Source organism: Alligator sinensis, unplaced genomic scaffold (assembly GCF_000455745.1).
Source record: "Alligator sinensis unplaced genomic scaffold, ASM45574v1 scaffold1118_1, whole genome shotgun sequence".
In the NCBI taxonomy this organism is placed as follows: Eukaryota; Metazoa; Chordata; order Crocodylia; family Alligatoridae; genus Alligator; species Alligator sinensis.
This window is the reverse complement of record NW_005842070.1, coordinates 784053-798498: the sequence shown is the minus strand read 5'-3', so window position 1 is coordinate 798498 and position 14446 is coordinate 784053. Positions and strand designations below refer to the sequence as shown.

General features: G+C 38.8%; 1 protein-coding gene across 21 annotated transcripts in view; it reads left to right on the top strand.

Moving 5' to 3' along the window:
• ARPP21 (cAMP regulated phosphoprotein 21) overlaps nt 1-14446 on the top strand; it is a 276847-nt gene that overhangs the window by 214318 nt on the left and 48083 nt on the right. For 20 of the 21 annotated variants that reach the window (XM_025204112.1, XM_025204113.1, XM_025204114.1 and 17 more), the window contains one exon: nt 7409-7535. In XM_025204112.1, the coding sequence (XP_025059897.1) occupies nt 7409-7535 (127 nt within the window). Of the gene's footprint in view, nt 1-7408; nt 7536-9219; nt 9249-14446 lie in introns of those variants that run through there. The other variant, XM_025204129.1, reaches the window with a different exon arrangement.

Sequence of the window (14446 nt, the reverse complement as noted above, 5' to 3'; positions counted from 1 at the left end):
GAACCAGGATCAGACAACATTTCTCATGTCAAAAAAGCTTGTGTCATCTCTACTAGACCACAGTGTGCTCCCCAGCAAGTCACTTGACCTTTCTAATCCTGAATTTCTGAATATGTGAAATAGGGATAATACTACTTACTCCCTCTTGATATGTATGGTGGCTGTGACCATTATAAAGCTTTTTTTTATTTCACCAGTGATAAAAGTCATTACTGGTATTTCAAAGTTCCTGGAGCTGAGCACAAATAGTAGAAGGATCAGGATGCTTCATTCTTATAAATTAACCTCAGGATTTTGTGTCAGGAGACCCGAGTTCTAATTCTGTTTTTGATTTGACTTGCTGTCTGGTGTTGTGCTTGTCATTAAACTTCTGAGCTTTACCTTCCCTGCAAATGACTTGGAGGTGCTAGCACTTACCTCACTAGGGCACTGAAAGATACAGTTAAATAACAAGTGTAAAATGTTATATAATACCGCATAATCAGTGATGGATTCATCCAGATCCAGTCCAAACAAAGTGCAGCATTTTCCACGGTGCATCTGCCTTTCTGCCATGCCACTTCTCTCCAGTTCCCATGGTGAGCCTAAGCATTCTTTACTGTTGTCCCTTTGTTGGGTGTTTGGAGCCTAGTGTGTTGGGTTTGTGAACCCATACTGCATTGTTGAGCTCCTCTTTAATCCAAATGTATTAAGAATTGTGGAGAATATGTGAGGAAGATGTTCTTGGCTCACAAAGTTTTGCTCACTTCTCCTAGAGGTTGAGAAGAGGGCAGATAGCAAAAGCACCAGCAACGGTTCCTCTCTGGATTTTTTCCCCCTCTTCCAATTTTCTCTTCCCCAGTTCTGAAGACGTGCTAATCCCCTACAGACTTGACATGGTCAAAAAAGACAGGAGAAAGCTATCTATTTTGCTTGCATCAGTCTCAGTCCCTGTACTGTGTCTTCACTTCTCACTTTACCTTGGGTCGTTGGGATGGCAAGCAGTTATGTTTCAGTGCAGTCAGCCTTCTAAGCAGCCGTTAGACCCCTCTGAACATTCAATATCTTTAGTTTGTCACTCCTTCAGGGGATCCCATCCTCACCCCAAAATACCAAACCCTCAAGCCACTTTGAGAGGGAAGGGAGCACTGCACATTTTGCTTTTCGGGAAATACCAAATATTGAAATCTTTATAACAGTTGTTGCTGAAAGAATCTCCTCCTTCACCCCTCACTATCCTTCTACAACCCTGGCATCTGCCTGGACTGCCTGAAGGCCTCTGCGGCACAAATTACCTGGGTCAGGATTTGTCCCATTTTGCTTCCCTACCATATGCATGCGGTGCCTTCCTAGCTATTATTGTCTATTCTATGAAGTCATTTCTTCAAGAATTTTTAAGATGTGAATTGGTGATCTAGGGAGAAAATATTTGTTCTTCCGGTATAGAAGGAAAGAGAGAGAGAGAAAAACTAAACAAGCAGTTAAAGATGTGTATGCATACAAAGCATGATGATGCAATAATCAATGCAATGCAATCAATGTAAAAGCACTTTTAAATTGTAGCACTTGCTATTGAATTTATATAAGTAAAACAGAGGTTTGACTCTGAATGGCTGATTAGTTCCTGTAAATGCAGTGGTGGCTGGATTTCTAGAAGATTAGCTCTGGTATCATAAATGCCATTGGAATATAGGAAGGCAATGAAAATTTGGGAGCAGGTCCAGCAAGTGCAAATGTCTATCTGGTGAAAGAAATAAGCTGTCTAAACCTTCAAGCCTAAAGATCTCTTGCACTAAAATATTAAATGATATATTAAAATTTCATTAAAGCTAGCTTTACTGCTGCTTTCCAAGGCCCCCATTCCCACTCTGCATCAAAGTAGGAAGAGACAGATTTTAAATAGAGATGTCTAAGAGGGGAAACACTTATTCTTACTCCTTCCTCACTGTATATTCTCAGTCTAAAAACAGACTTATTATTTAGTAACCCAAAAACAATTATGTCCAGCCTTTCACTTTTGTGCCATCCTGTGAGAAACAGGCCATTTGGTAAGAGCTGTGTGTAATGATTTGCCTTTGCTTTTCACCTTACTAGTGACAAATTCCTACTTTTCTTTCCATATCACAAAAAATAGCTTGTCTATCCATTCAGTGCTTTCTTTTCAGTGCTGACTGCCATTCTTTAGTTCTTGCACAAGCATCCCAGTAAAGGACTAGATTGACATGTTTAGTGAGTATGTCAGTAGTACCTCTCTCTTGCCCCTCACTAAAGGCATAATCATCTCTTCTGCTGGCATCATTTTGGCAGCGAGTGAAGGGAATGTGCTCCTGCCTCCACAACATCATCCCTCATAGAAGTAGGAGTATAAGATTAACGGTTGAAGAGGACATAAGGTTTAGGTGATGGTATTGCTCCACACACTCATGGATCCTCTCTGCAGGTTAGTGGGGAGTCTAATTTAAGTTGGTTTTCTTTGCTGTGGAAGTTCCTTGAAAGGTGATCACCAGAAACTAAAAAGTTTGCTCATACCATGCTTCCTATAGGATCAGTACTGTCAGGGAAGCCAAGGGGTAACCTAGAAGTGGGAACTCTTCAGGCAAGCACAAGTTTTCATGTACACCTCTTATCATCCCACACAAAGGACACTGACATGGATCACTATTGTTCTGCCCTTAACATGGGAGTATCCTCTAAATTTCTAAATCAAGACCTAGTCAAGACAATGCAGTGACTGGGAAGAATATGAGTTTCAGAAAATCTTACTAGCTCAGTGCAGATCCTGCAGACTGACTTTTTTTTTAAAGTAACTGTCATTAGTGATAATGAGAGTTGCACAGATTTCTTGAGAGAATGTATATATTCATTTTTGGTTCATCCTCAGTGGAAGCATTGCAACTGATTTTATTATCAGTCTAGATGGAGTTGTAAAATCAACCCTGACCAAAATTGTTGACAAGATGTGGAGGACGGTATGAGAACTTGCATGAGAACAGAATCAAGTTGTTAATTGATACAGAGAGTGATAGAAGATAGTCATAAAAGTAATAAGTGAGTGTTATATCATTTATTCTCTGTAGAATGAAGAAATAAACAGCATCTCTTCAAATTTGGGGAAGGCTATCTTTGAGGTAGTCTGAGAAAGATCCTGGGTGATGATAAAATAGTGAACTACAGATGAATGGAGCTAAATAGCTATTGCGATTCTCAGACTGTTATTTCCCACTGTAGAGATGGATATCACATAAAATGGGAATAATAATAACAGCAATTATAATAATGGCCCATGTGTCTCTGCAATGTAATGCCCAGTTCTGGAGCAATTTAGGATAACGCTAAAGAAGCTAAAGAAAACACTATAGGGAAAACAAGTGGTATCCGTGATTCTGTGAACGCCATTATTCACTAAAGTACTACCGTAGTGGATAACTCTCCATTTGGGTCAGGGAAGTATGTCTGTAAGCTGAAGGAGAGCTGTACTGAAGACAAATTAAAATATGCCTGACAAGATCACTAAATCATTGAGCCTACTTTAACCCATCTCTATATTCTACATCAAGCCATTTTTTATGTCTAGTCTTTTAACAAAAATATCTATTCTTAGCAAGTCATGCATGCCTGATTACCACCAAATTCATCCATTAATCTCCCTAAATTAAATGATTTTCCACCTAATATTCCATACCACTAACAACATTTTTCAAACTGATAGATAGCTGCACTGATAAGCCACTAAATAGAGTACATAATAAATGTATTCAGTTCCACTGCATTAAAAAAATCCCTCTGGCTAACTGTAGATAAAATCTCAGTCTGTTTTATGTGCTTTTTCCACTTAGTGCATATTTACACATTACTTTGAAAGTGTAAATTGTTATTTATGTGCTAAATGCTATAGCAGTTATGACCTAAGCTGAACAAATACAACTACAAATTTCATTTCAAAACCTAAATTGTTTTGGCTTCATTTTAATTTAATACCTACACACTCTCCTTGCCATGAATAATGGCAAGCATCAGCCCATATTATTCTCTACTTTTTAATGCCTAAGTGGCTTGTCTGCAGAGAGAGACAGGAAAGTTTAGAAAGATCAATTCAATTAAAGCTTTAAAAAAATGCTTAAACTACAGTGAGCTAAGGCACCTTTGCTCCTGAATGAGGATTTCACTTAGACTCACCACACTTAAATTCATATACATCAACTTTACACTTTCAGTTGATTCCCTAATAACTTTCCTGAATATCCCTAAATGGACAGCTGTTTTTGTAATATGGTCTCTTTTACCTCACTAAATTTACCATGCTGTAGTAAATCCAAATCATTTAAACTGAAATCTTTGACTCCAATCAATTATGCAAACTTTTTTTACATGTGATGATTCTTCTCTGACCACCATCATTCTGTAGTTTTATATAATGGCCTTTACTAGTGTTGTGCTCTTTGGAGATAAAGATAGGTAGGTAGTTCAGAGACAGGCTATAGTTTCTCTTTATTATACAGAGATGGAACAACTGAAAACATTTTCTAATTAAAGCACTCTGGCCAGATCCAGATGTGCAGGCACGTGCGGTTTGTGGCGCTGCAATCCTCTTTATGGTGCTACAAACTGCATGCCTTGCATGTTAAATCATGCATAGCACTGCTAATTTGCAGCATCAGGGCAATATTTGCTACTGGGGTTTTCTGGTAGCAAAAAAGAAAAGAAAAAAAAAGTTTAAAAAAGTGGTGCGAAGCACATCAAGTGACGTTTGCTGGGACAAATGTGGAGACAGCCCTTGGCTGCCTGCTCCCCTGTCTCCGCACACTGTGGAGCCCCCATGCTGCGGCATCCTGCACTCCAACCAGCCACTAAGCAGCTGGCTGGGGCACAGTGTGCCTTGAGATGGGGCAGCAGGCAGCCCTGGGGTACCTGCTAACCCCATAGTGAGGTACCCCCCACTGCCTGCCCCAGCCAGTCCTCCCTGCAGCACATGGAGCAGTGGGACAACGTGTCCTGCTGCAAAGCACATGAGCAGAGGTGCGAACTACGGCAGAGAGCAGTGGCACAAATTTGTGCCGCTACTATTTGTGCTGCTGCAGTTGCACATCTGTGCTCATGTGGACACAGCCTCAGAGTTTACTTTCATTTGAATGACTTGGAGAAACTGTACCTGAGCAAACAAAGCAATGGATACTTGCACTGATTGAAAATCCTTGAAGGGCAGACAAAGATGTGATATCCGATCCTGCAAAGTCTGCCTAGAGTTCTCCCTTCATCTACTTCTCTCACTCCAGTTTTGCTGATCCTGGCTCTTCTTTCTTCTTAGTTATCACTTCTATCCTCTCCCCATTTTTCTGTCCTTGTCTTATCTTCCTAAAACTGTGTTCTGCCCTCACCTTCCTCTTTGTAGTTATTCCTGTTCTTTCTCTGGCAGTTAACCTCATTTTGTGAAGATTTGTCCACTGTAAAACATACTGTGATAGCTTTTCTCCAGAGTTGTAAAAAATATTATCAAGAAGTGTTAGCATACTTTAAAATAAGTATGAGCTAGATAGGTTTCATTAGATGCTTTCAATCACATTTTCATCTGCCAGCATGGTACTATATATCTCTGCAACTTAGCACTTTTTCACTTAATAGTTCTGTAGCGATAAAGAGCTTTTTATCTAAGATTGTATCCTGATTTTTAAGGAATTGTGTTGACTGCTGTAACATTTCAAGCTCTTATGGACAGATTCTATTACCCTTACTCTCAACCAGTAATACTTTACCTTAAAAGTAGTCCAGTGAACTCAAGAAGGACTGCTCAGGGAGTAAAGTACCACTCAGTCTGAATAAAGTCTAGCCTGTATTTCGTTGTTACTGTAAAAAAAATGCAAAGCTTTGTGTGTCCCTCTAAATAAACTAAGTATTATTTCCAAAACAAAAGAATCACAGTAATTTTTCAACTACACACCTACATTGCAGATCATACAAAAGCAACCAGGAAAGTTCCTTCAAAGATCTTGAACTGGTATTCCTGTGTATATTTTATATTCTATCCTCCCAAAGTCTACCAGGTAACTGCAGTCACTTCAGCTGAAAATGGATATTTTGAGTGTTGTGGAACTTACTAAGGGTCATCTCAAACTGTTTAAGCTCAAATGCTTCTGTAATGATGATATAGTGTATGGAGGAAAAGTCACTGTATTCAATTGCTCTCAGACTTGCATTTTCATCTGTGTGGGTGAGGTGGTTCAGTCTTTAAGAAAAGAAAGGAAAATAGCAGCTAGAAAAAAATGGCTGACTCAGTACCTACTACAGGGAATTACAAAAAGAAAACTATGAATCTCTGTTTGGTCGACAATATATTCATTTCAAATATCTTAGTATCTTTAAATGGAGAGATTCATGCAACTGAAAACTTACTCGTTAAAGAGTGGTGATAAATTAGCAATAGAGACTGTTCCTTGAGTGCAAATATGCTTTGTCTCTCTCTCACATAAAACGCGGACATTTTGACTCCCAGCTTCCCATTTTCCTAGAATGTATTTCATTTTACTGCAGAGAGTCTCCATTTATACTTTAGGAAGCTGGTAATTCTGTAACCCTTGGCCTCCACCAAATGGGTGTAAGTTTTACATGTAGAAGTAGCCTGTTTACAGGTCATTGAAGCACACTGGATGCAGGGCTCCACTGTTCCTTTAACCATGGCATGGGAAGAAGGTGATGTGATCAAAACCATACTCCAGCTGTCTTTATCCCCAGGTAGCTCCTGGTACTCATTGGATAGAAGGCTGGGTGGGTCTCAGGGCCAGGGTAGAAGTGGAAACAATACACAAAAACCCACCACCCTCATTTAAGATTGACCTGGAATAACATGGTTGTTCCAGTCTGTAGCGAGTCACCCTCCCAAGTAAGCTACACAGCTCCCCAACTTTACATGTAGCCTACACAATTCTTTAAAAAGGTGTGCTTTTTGCTTTTGTATGACATTAAATTAGATGAGAACCAAGACATTCCATTTTTTAATAATAACATTTTGACGTGTTTCTCTTTTCATTTAGGTTTTTTTTTTTTCCCATCATACAAGCTAATGTTATCCTATCCTTGATACACTGATAACCAGAGAGTGGTGACATTGAAAAGCTGCCCCAGTGTTTGAGCTTGCGCCTCATTCTGGGCTTGCACCAGAGATCAACCCCAATCAACCCAGCTATAAATAAGTACCTGGGTTTACATGCCAGTGGCCTTAACCACATTTGCCTTATCGGTCAGTGGACGTGCAGAGAAATCTCTGACATCAATGATCACATTACAGAAGGGAAAGCTAACACTGAGCAGCGGTGTTTGAAAATATACTAAGCCAAATTTTCTTTTGATTACTGTAAAACATGTCTCTCTGTATTTTTGGTATGTCCATGATTTCTGTTGTAAGAAATTAGTTAGTTGATGTTTTTGCTTTCTGCAGATGCCAGTGTATTATTACCCATCTGGTCAATACGCTACCTCAGCAACTCAGCAGTACAGACCCATTGCCTCAGTTCAGTACAATGCACAGCGGAGTCAACAAATACCACAGACTGCACAGCAAGCAGGTATTTGCATCTGTTATTCTTTTCTTTGGTAGTTCATGTTCCTTTTCTGATGAATCTGTTGATGATATTTTTTGGGGCTTCAAAATGCTAGAATTGGAAATTTGCATTTTTAAGTATGTTGCAACAGTTTGTGCTAGGAAGTCAAAGATGGAAAGGTGAGCGCATTATAGCGCTGTCATCTTGTAACCAGCATATGCCATGTGCTCACAGCATTAATACTTTAAACAGTGGACCTGAAGTAGGGCAAGTAGTATGGTCTTCCATATTTCATTTTAAAGCCAAATGTTACAAATAATTTCCTTCATCCTATGAGCTCTGTAAACATTTTTAAAACAAGAAACCAGCAGTGGAAGTGTTCACAGAGTATTGTGCTCTACATAGTTGAAAGTATATCAGTTATAGGAAACCAACCAGTGGAATTGCAGTACCTTGCTAATACTCCACTATTTCCCATCCTTCTTTTGAGCTGGGTTTCAAGAACACTGCAGGCAAAGAGGTGACCTATGGTACCCACTTGGATTAGGTTCTTGTAATGTGCAGTTGGAAGGGGGGCCGTTACACTGTAAGAGAGTGAGTAGCAGGTCTCACAGTGAACCGGTCTCTTTTCCTACTGTGTCGTGTCACCCGTAATTAAACCAGATTAAGTGGGAGACAGGCAGAGTGGGACTGATGTGTGTTGATTTATTTGTGCTGGTGAGAGGTTCATTGCATTCCTAATGAATAAACGGAGCTTCTGAAAAATCACTGATTGTCTGTTTCTCTGGTACAAACCTCCCCTGTGCCCTGTCTCAAACAAGTATTAACTATGGTAGGAGGGATTGTTTCCCTACAGGATATACAATTATAAATGTGCCAAGTAGGATGAAGCATTCTGTTTCTCTATACATTATTTATCGGGCTCCAGAACTATATATGGTTTGGTGGAATTTCCTACGAATTTTACGGCTTCTGGAAATATAGGTTCTCTGCTAAGTTTTTTTTAAGATGAATGACTAGCACAGATCTGAGAGATGGAAAAGACCTATGGGGTCATTTAACCAGTATCCCAATCTCTAAAATATGACTACTGATATATTTGTTACACTTTGTGAGGTATTCACAGAAACAAAGTCACTGAAGTTACTGCAAACGTCATTATAATTAATTTGAATGATCAATAACTTGTTTTAATGCCATCCTATATTCTAATAAAATTAGCACTGGTTTTTAGTCGGCATGGATGGTGGGTGACTATGTCTGATTTCTTCACTATGGATGAACATGTGACCGAGAGGGAGATGTAATACTTCACAAAGGCCATCTATCTTGTCTAATTTCTCTTGTCTTACAGTCTGGTACCATATATATTATTCACACACAGTAGGTCTTCAAATCAAAGTGCAAATTGAATTGCATGGAATTATCTGGGTCTGCTGGGTTGTTATAAAACCATATTTACTCTTATCAGTTAAATGGCCCATCAGTAATGTAAAAGTTGTGGTAAATAAAGTACACAAGGACTGTTTTGAAATTCCTCAGCAATTTTTTTAGAGGAAACTCAACTATCTGATCCTATAGATCTGATTTCCAAATGTAAAGATATACTGTAGCATAACAGAAATTATATTTGGTTACCACTTCAGAGGGGGAAAAGTCATATTTTTCCATATATTTTTCTGATTGCTTTCTTTTCCTGTATCCATAGATGAAGGAGTTTGAAAGAATTCTCAGTTGAGTCTAAAATTTCTTCCTTCAGTTGACCATCACTTTGAAATATTATTGTTACCTTTTGTACTAATGCTGCAACTGTGGCTCAATATTTTTGTATTGGTTGCATAAAACATTTACCTACAACTCAGCTCCTAAGACTTGCCTTCAGATTTGGCTCTTTTAGATGGATCCTAACAATAGGCTTGATTGCACTGTTGCAAATTGATTCTTGGGAACCCAAAGTCCCATAGAAACTCATGAAGTCCTCACTGCTTCCTTGGTATCTCTCCTTTTCCTCTATCTACAGTCCCTTGGGCAGTCTAAACCTATGATCACTGATGTCAAAGGGGATTGCAGTAGCAGGGAGGCTGCTGTGTGGCATTATGCCCATCCCCTCTCCTGGAACTCCAGCATGATCCATCTGAGCAGAATCCTCTCTGCTTGGGGAAGCAGGGAGTATAATAAAAACCTATATTTTTTCTTTTGATTTCTATAACTGAGCCAGTTCATTTCCCCTGATGTCCATGCCATCTGATGGTAAATCTCAACATTACCTGTGTCATATAACCTGAATCAATATGGCTCTGTATCTTGCTATCAACTTACATTTTGAAATATCTTAAAATACCTCAAAGGAAGTAAGTAGGCAGTGACAGAAGCTTTTCTTGGGGATTTTCTTTGCCACTAACTATATATATATTTCTCATATTTTCCCTTATGCTCAGAGTCAGCAAATAAATGAGTACAGATTCAATTGATTATTCAGATTTTTCATGTCCTTTCACCTCCCATGGCATTTAGAAGTCACTAACTCTTCAGAATTTGTTTGATGGATATAAATGATGCTGGGTGGAATCTAGCAAAATAAATTCACTCATTTTACAGCTGCCCACCAGACACTCAAACTGGGAGTGGGAGACTTCCCTGGATACCCATTCAACTATTTCAAGAATGTACACACAACTCTTTAATCCAAAACCATTCTGGGTTGGTTACCTAGAAGCGCCAATCTAAAAGCAGGCTTCCTGCAGCAGAGCAGGAGATTTACTTTCTAATGTACAAGTAAGAATAGCATGTGAGCAGACTGTGAAAGAGCTGTTGAGAACCAGGACAATTTGAATTAAAGACACGCAGAAAAGTAGTGGCAGCAGTAACGAGTGCAAGCTCAGGTTGTAGAAGAGTGGGCAATGGAAGCAAACATGAATGAAAAGATAGTTGAAAAGATGATTTCTGAAATTGCTTCCCAGAAGAGTTATAATACCTGCAGCTGCTGCTGCTGGTGCTGCTGCTGAGAGAATTGCTGCAGTATAGATAGGCACATGGGAGCCCACGCCGTGGGGCTACCAGCAGAAGAACTAATACAGCGGATTGAACAGGGAGACACTGTAAATCTTGAGAGCTCAAAGAATGTTTTATTAAAATAAGAAAGTTTACCAGTAAGACTTCAGAAGATTTCATAGCTCAGGCAAACTATTGAGGATCTATAGTTTTCTCACACTGCGTTGCAGAGGTCAGAGTTTGATCTAATGCCAACAATTTGTTTTCATTTTTCTTAGAAAAGGTCTCTTTATGAACGGAGCAATATTGATGACTTCTACAGCAAACAGCTAAAGTAAAATGTCAGTACAGCATCCTTAATGGCTAAGGGAGTCTGTATTCTCTCATGGTTCTGGAAAGAGAGTAATATGAAGTTAAAATGGCTCCAGGGCAGAAAAAAAGATGAGCTCACCTAAAATTAGATTAGGATCTGACAGCAATAAATCATTTGGTGAGAGGGATGAGAGCTTTTGATTTTTTTAAAAATTTTTTCAAAGAGTGCTGTCTTGTCTGAGAGAATAAGTGACCCATTTCTAGGAGGAGTCCATTTCACAGAAGATTTTACAGAGCAGCAGGGTAACCCTGCCTCTGAAATATTTTGTTGCATTTCATTTAAATAACTAATTGGCTGCTCTAGTTCATTACATTCCTCCTATGTCAGTGTTTAGGCCCAATCCTGCAAGGTGCAAAGACATTTGAAGTCATTGAAAGTCTTGTCATTAACTTAATGGGAGCAGGGACACGTCTGTAGCTGGTTCACTGTAGCATGCAGAATACATTTCAAATGGGTCATTAGGATTTACTTAATTTATTTTTTTCAGGGCCAATATGTCTGTTTAATTCTTTGTGCATGATGGAAAGAACATCTTTGAGCTTTTTAATGGAGCAATTTGTGTGTGTGTGTGGAGTGGGGGATGTTAATTTAAAAATTGGCATAAAAAACATAAACAGGTCTGGGTTCAAGTGAATGGTATATTATATGCCATGATAAAACATTTCTGAATTTTTTTAAATAGATTAAAGAACTTTTCAGATATATCTTAGTATTCCTTGAGGAGTGAACTACATTTTAGTTTCATTCTGGCCAGTGATCATTGACCACTTTTTAATTTTCTCTCATTCCACCATTATATCAAAAAAAAAAATAGGTTGACCACTTTAACAAATAAATATTTCTGTTGTTACTCCATAGAAGGCCTCACTTCTTGACTGAGTTAAATGAAGAAGTATTTTTGCATTCCCATCAGACAGGACTCTATAAATTGTATCTCTGCCATCATCATCAAGTATTTTATTATTTAATATTGGTCTCTGTGTTAGTAGTTTGGAAACATTTCATCTTAGTTCTTGTCCTTTAATGGAAAAGTAGACCTACATTCGGTAATGAGTTGCAACTTTACCACGACTGATGAAATCAGGAATAGGATATTTTATATTTTTTTATCTCTGTATTTATGTTGTTGCTGTTGGTGATGATGGTAATAATGCCTAGCATTTTGAAAATGTTTTTCATCTTTAAAGTGATTTACAAATATGAACCAGTTAAGCCACCCAACCATTATTTTGAAGTAGGTAAGTATTACATGCATTCATAGATGAAGATACTGAGATGGACAAGATGCATGGTTTTCTCTGGTTTGGTGAATGTGCCCTATGCTCATATCATAAACATCCCAAGCATTTTTCAAGTGTGACAGAGCTTTGCTGTAGGACTTACTTTTATTTTCCTTTTTTTCTGGTGTATAGATTTACCTAGCAAATAGTTTGGTTCATTACCATCTTTCTCAGACACTTTGCTCTAAACAGTAACTAAACCATACAGTGTATGTCTTAGATCTATAATAAAGACAGTTTACGGAGCAAATTAGAGCTTGAGGAGTACCATATTGGCAAACCTTTGTAGAAACATAACATGTCCACAGAGATTAACACAGGCCTTGTACAGTTGGATTTTTGTTCTCTAATTCTACCTTACTAATGGTTTTAAGATTTCTTACATAGCTGAGAACTAAGAAATGTTTCCATTATGATTCATTTTAGTGCTCTGATCACATAAAGTAGCCAATTCCTATTCAAATCTCCCTGCATTACTCTGTGTTATCTTTCCCTTTTTCTTTTTTAATCGTCTCTGCTTTTTCCTGAAAGCAGAACAATTTACTGTGTACAATAGCACCTCTGACAAAAGGATGTAATTATGCGAGGCAGATATGTATTTGAAAACTACATGGATGTAATGGTCCCTTTCATGATAAGAATGCATAGATATTCTATAAACAGAAAATGTTTATCTCAAAGGAAAGGTAATATTTCTGTTGTAATAGCATATTTTTAGCATTTATAGCCGCCAGTAAGAAAAAAAGGTTATTGCCTCTTTAATGTTGCTCTGAAACAGGTTGTAAGCAGGGCAAGATGTACCTTAATGGAGTCCATAAATTTGTTTAACTAGAATAATTGAGTCAAACTGACAATGAAATACTAAATTTGAGCTTAGTTTAAGCATTTAGGTGTCAGCATAATTGAAGGGTTTTTATCTTGAAATCCCTTTTACTCTGCCTTGTGTAGTTAAAGCGTCTCCCACAATAAACTGACACTTCAGTAGAGGGAGGGTGCACATGCAGGGTTAAAAAAGTGGCCTGTCATCATGGTCAGTGCAGAACCTTATAAAGAAAGATTGCAGCTTTCTACCTTCATTTAGCAGCCTGACAGGATGTCATGGTCCATGACAGATTTGTTTATGTAGTTCCACTATGTTTTACAGGGTGTTCTTTGCACTTGCAGCAGCAGTGAGCAACTTTTTATAGCTAATTATCCACAAAAGGTAAATCCTCAGCGGCAATTGCTGACTGTACTAATGAAACAAAATTGCACCTTAGGTGTCCATTTATGTTTGATAATCAAAATTGTAAGGGCTAAAATTATCAAAGAAATATTGTTACCTATTGAGGGTGCCCCAAGAGGTACATCTCTTGTTTTTATGATGGCTTGAATAAAGAAGGATGGACAGCCATCCCACAGTTTTTACAGCACCATACCTTAGTACTATCTAACAGTACTTTAATTAACCCTGGAATAGTCCTTTACAACTTCCAAGCATCTAGGCCCAGATTAAAAAGAGGATTTGAATGCCTAAATTGGGAGATTGGTGGAATGCAGGTGCCTAAATCACAATCCTACAAACCCTCATTTGGTTGCCATCTGACCCTGACGGTGCCTCCGCTGACATACATTCCTCAAGCTCCTCAGGGTCTACTTCTATGCAGGCTCAGACACATCTTAGTTTTGCCAGGGCTCAACAACTCAGTACCTTTCCTCAAGTCAATCAGGATCCTTTGAATAGGAATCTTCTACTTTTCTCCCCTTAGATCTAGTGGGTATGCACTGAAAATGTCTGTAGCATGCCTGCAGGGTTGCACTGCACCCAGGGCAGTCATCACTTTTTATTAAACTCATCTAGAGAGGAGGAACTGTCCTTGTATCCATCAGATCAATGGCTAAAGGAGTCATGGTGTGGGAGACCTAGGTTCAACTCATTTCTGTGCCTCAAACGAATGTGTTATCTGCTTTCCTGGCTAGCCAACAGATCGCAGACTATTGTATATGGGAACACTCTCCAGCTGTCCGGCTGAAGTTATTCTACTGTCCATGACTCATTAGGCCAGAGGGGAGAAGCAAGGGCAGCCTGACTCAATTGCCTAGTGCCTAGGGCACTCAGAAGGGGAGTGTCCTGGGTTTTACTCCTTGCTTGAATAATTACTTCAGTATTTTATCAATAAATCTTTAATTGTGCCTAAGCAGTTCCCCTCTACACCTGAGTGTCATAATCACGAGGCTAAAGACTTGCACTCTCAATTTCCCCCCACTCTCCCTCCCCAACTTTGTAGCCCAGTATATCTTTAATTCTTTTA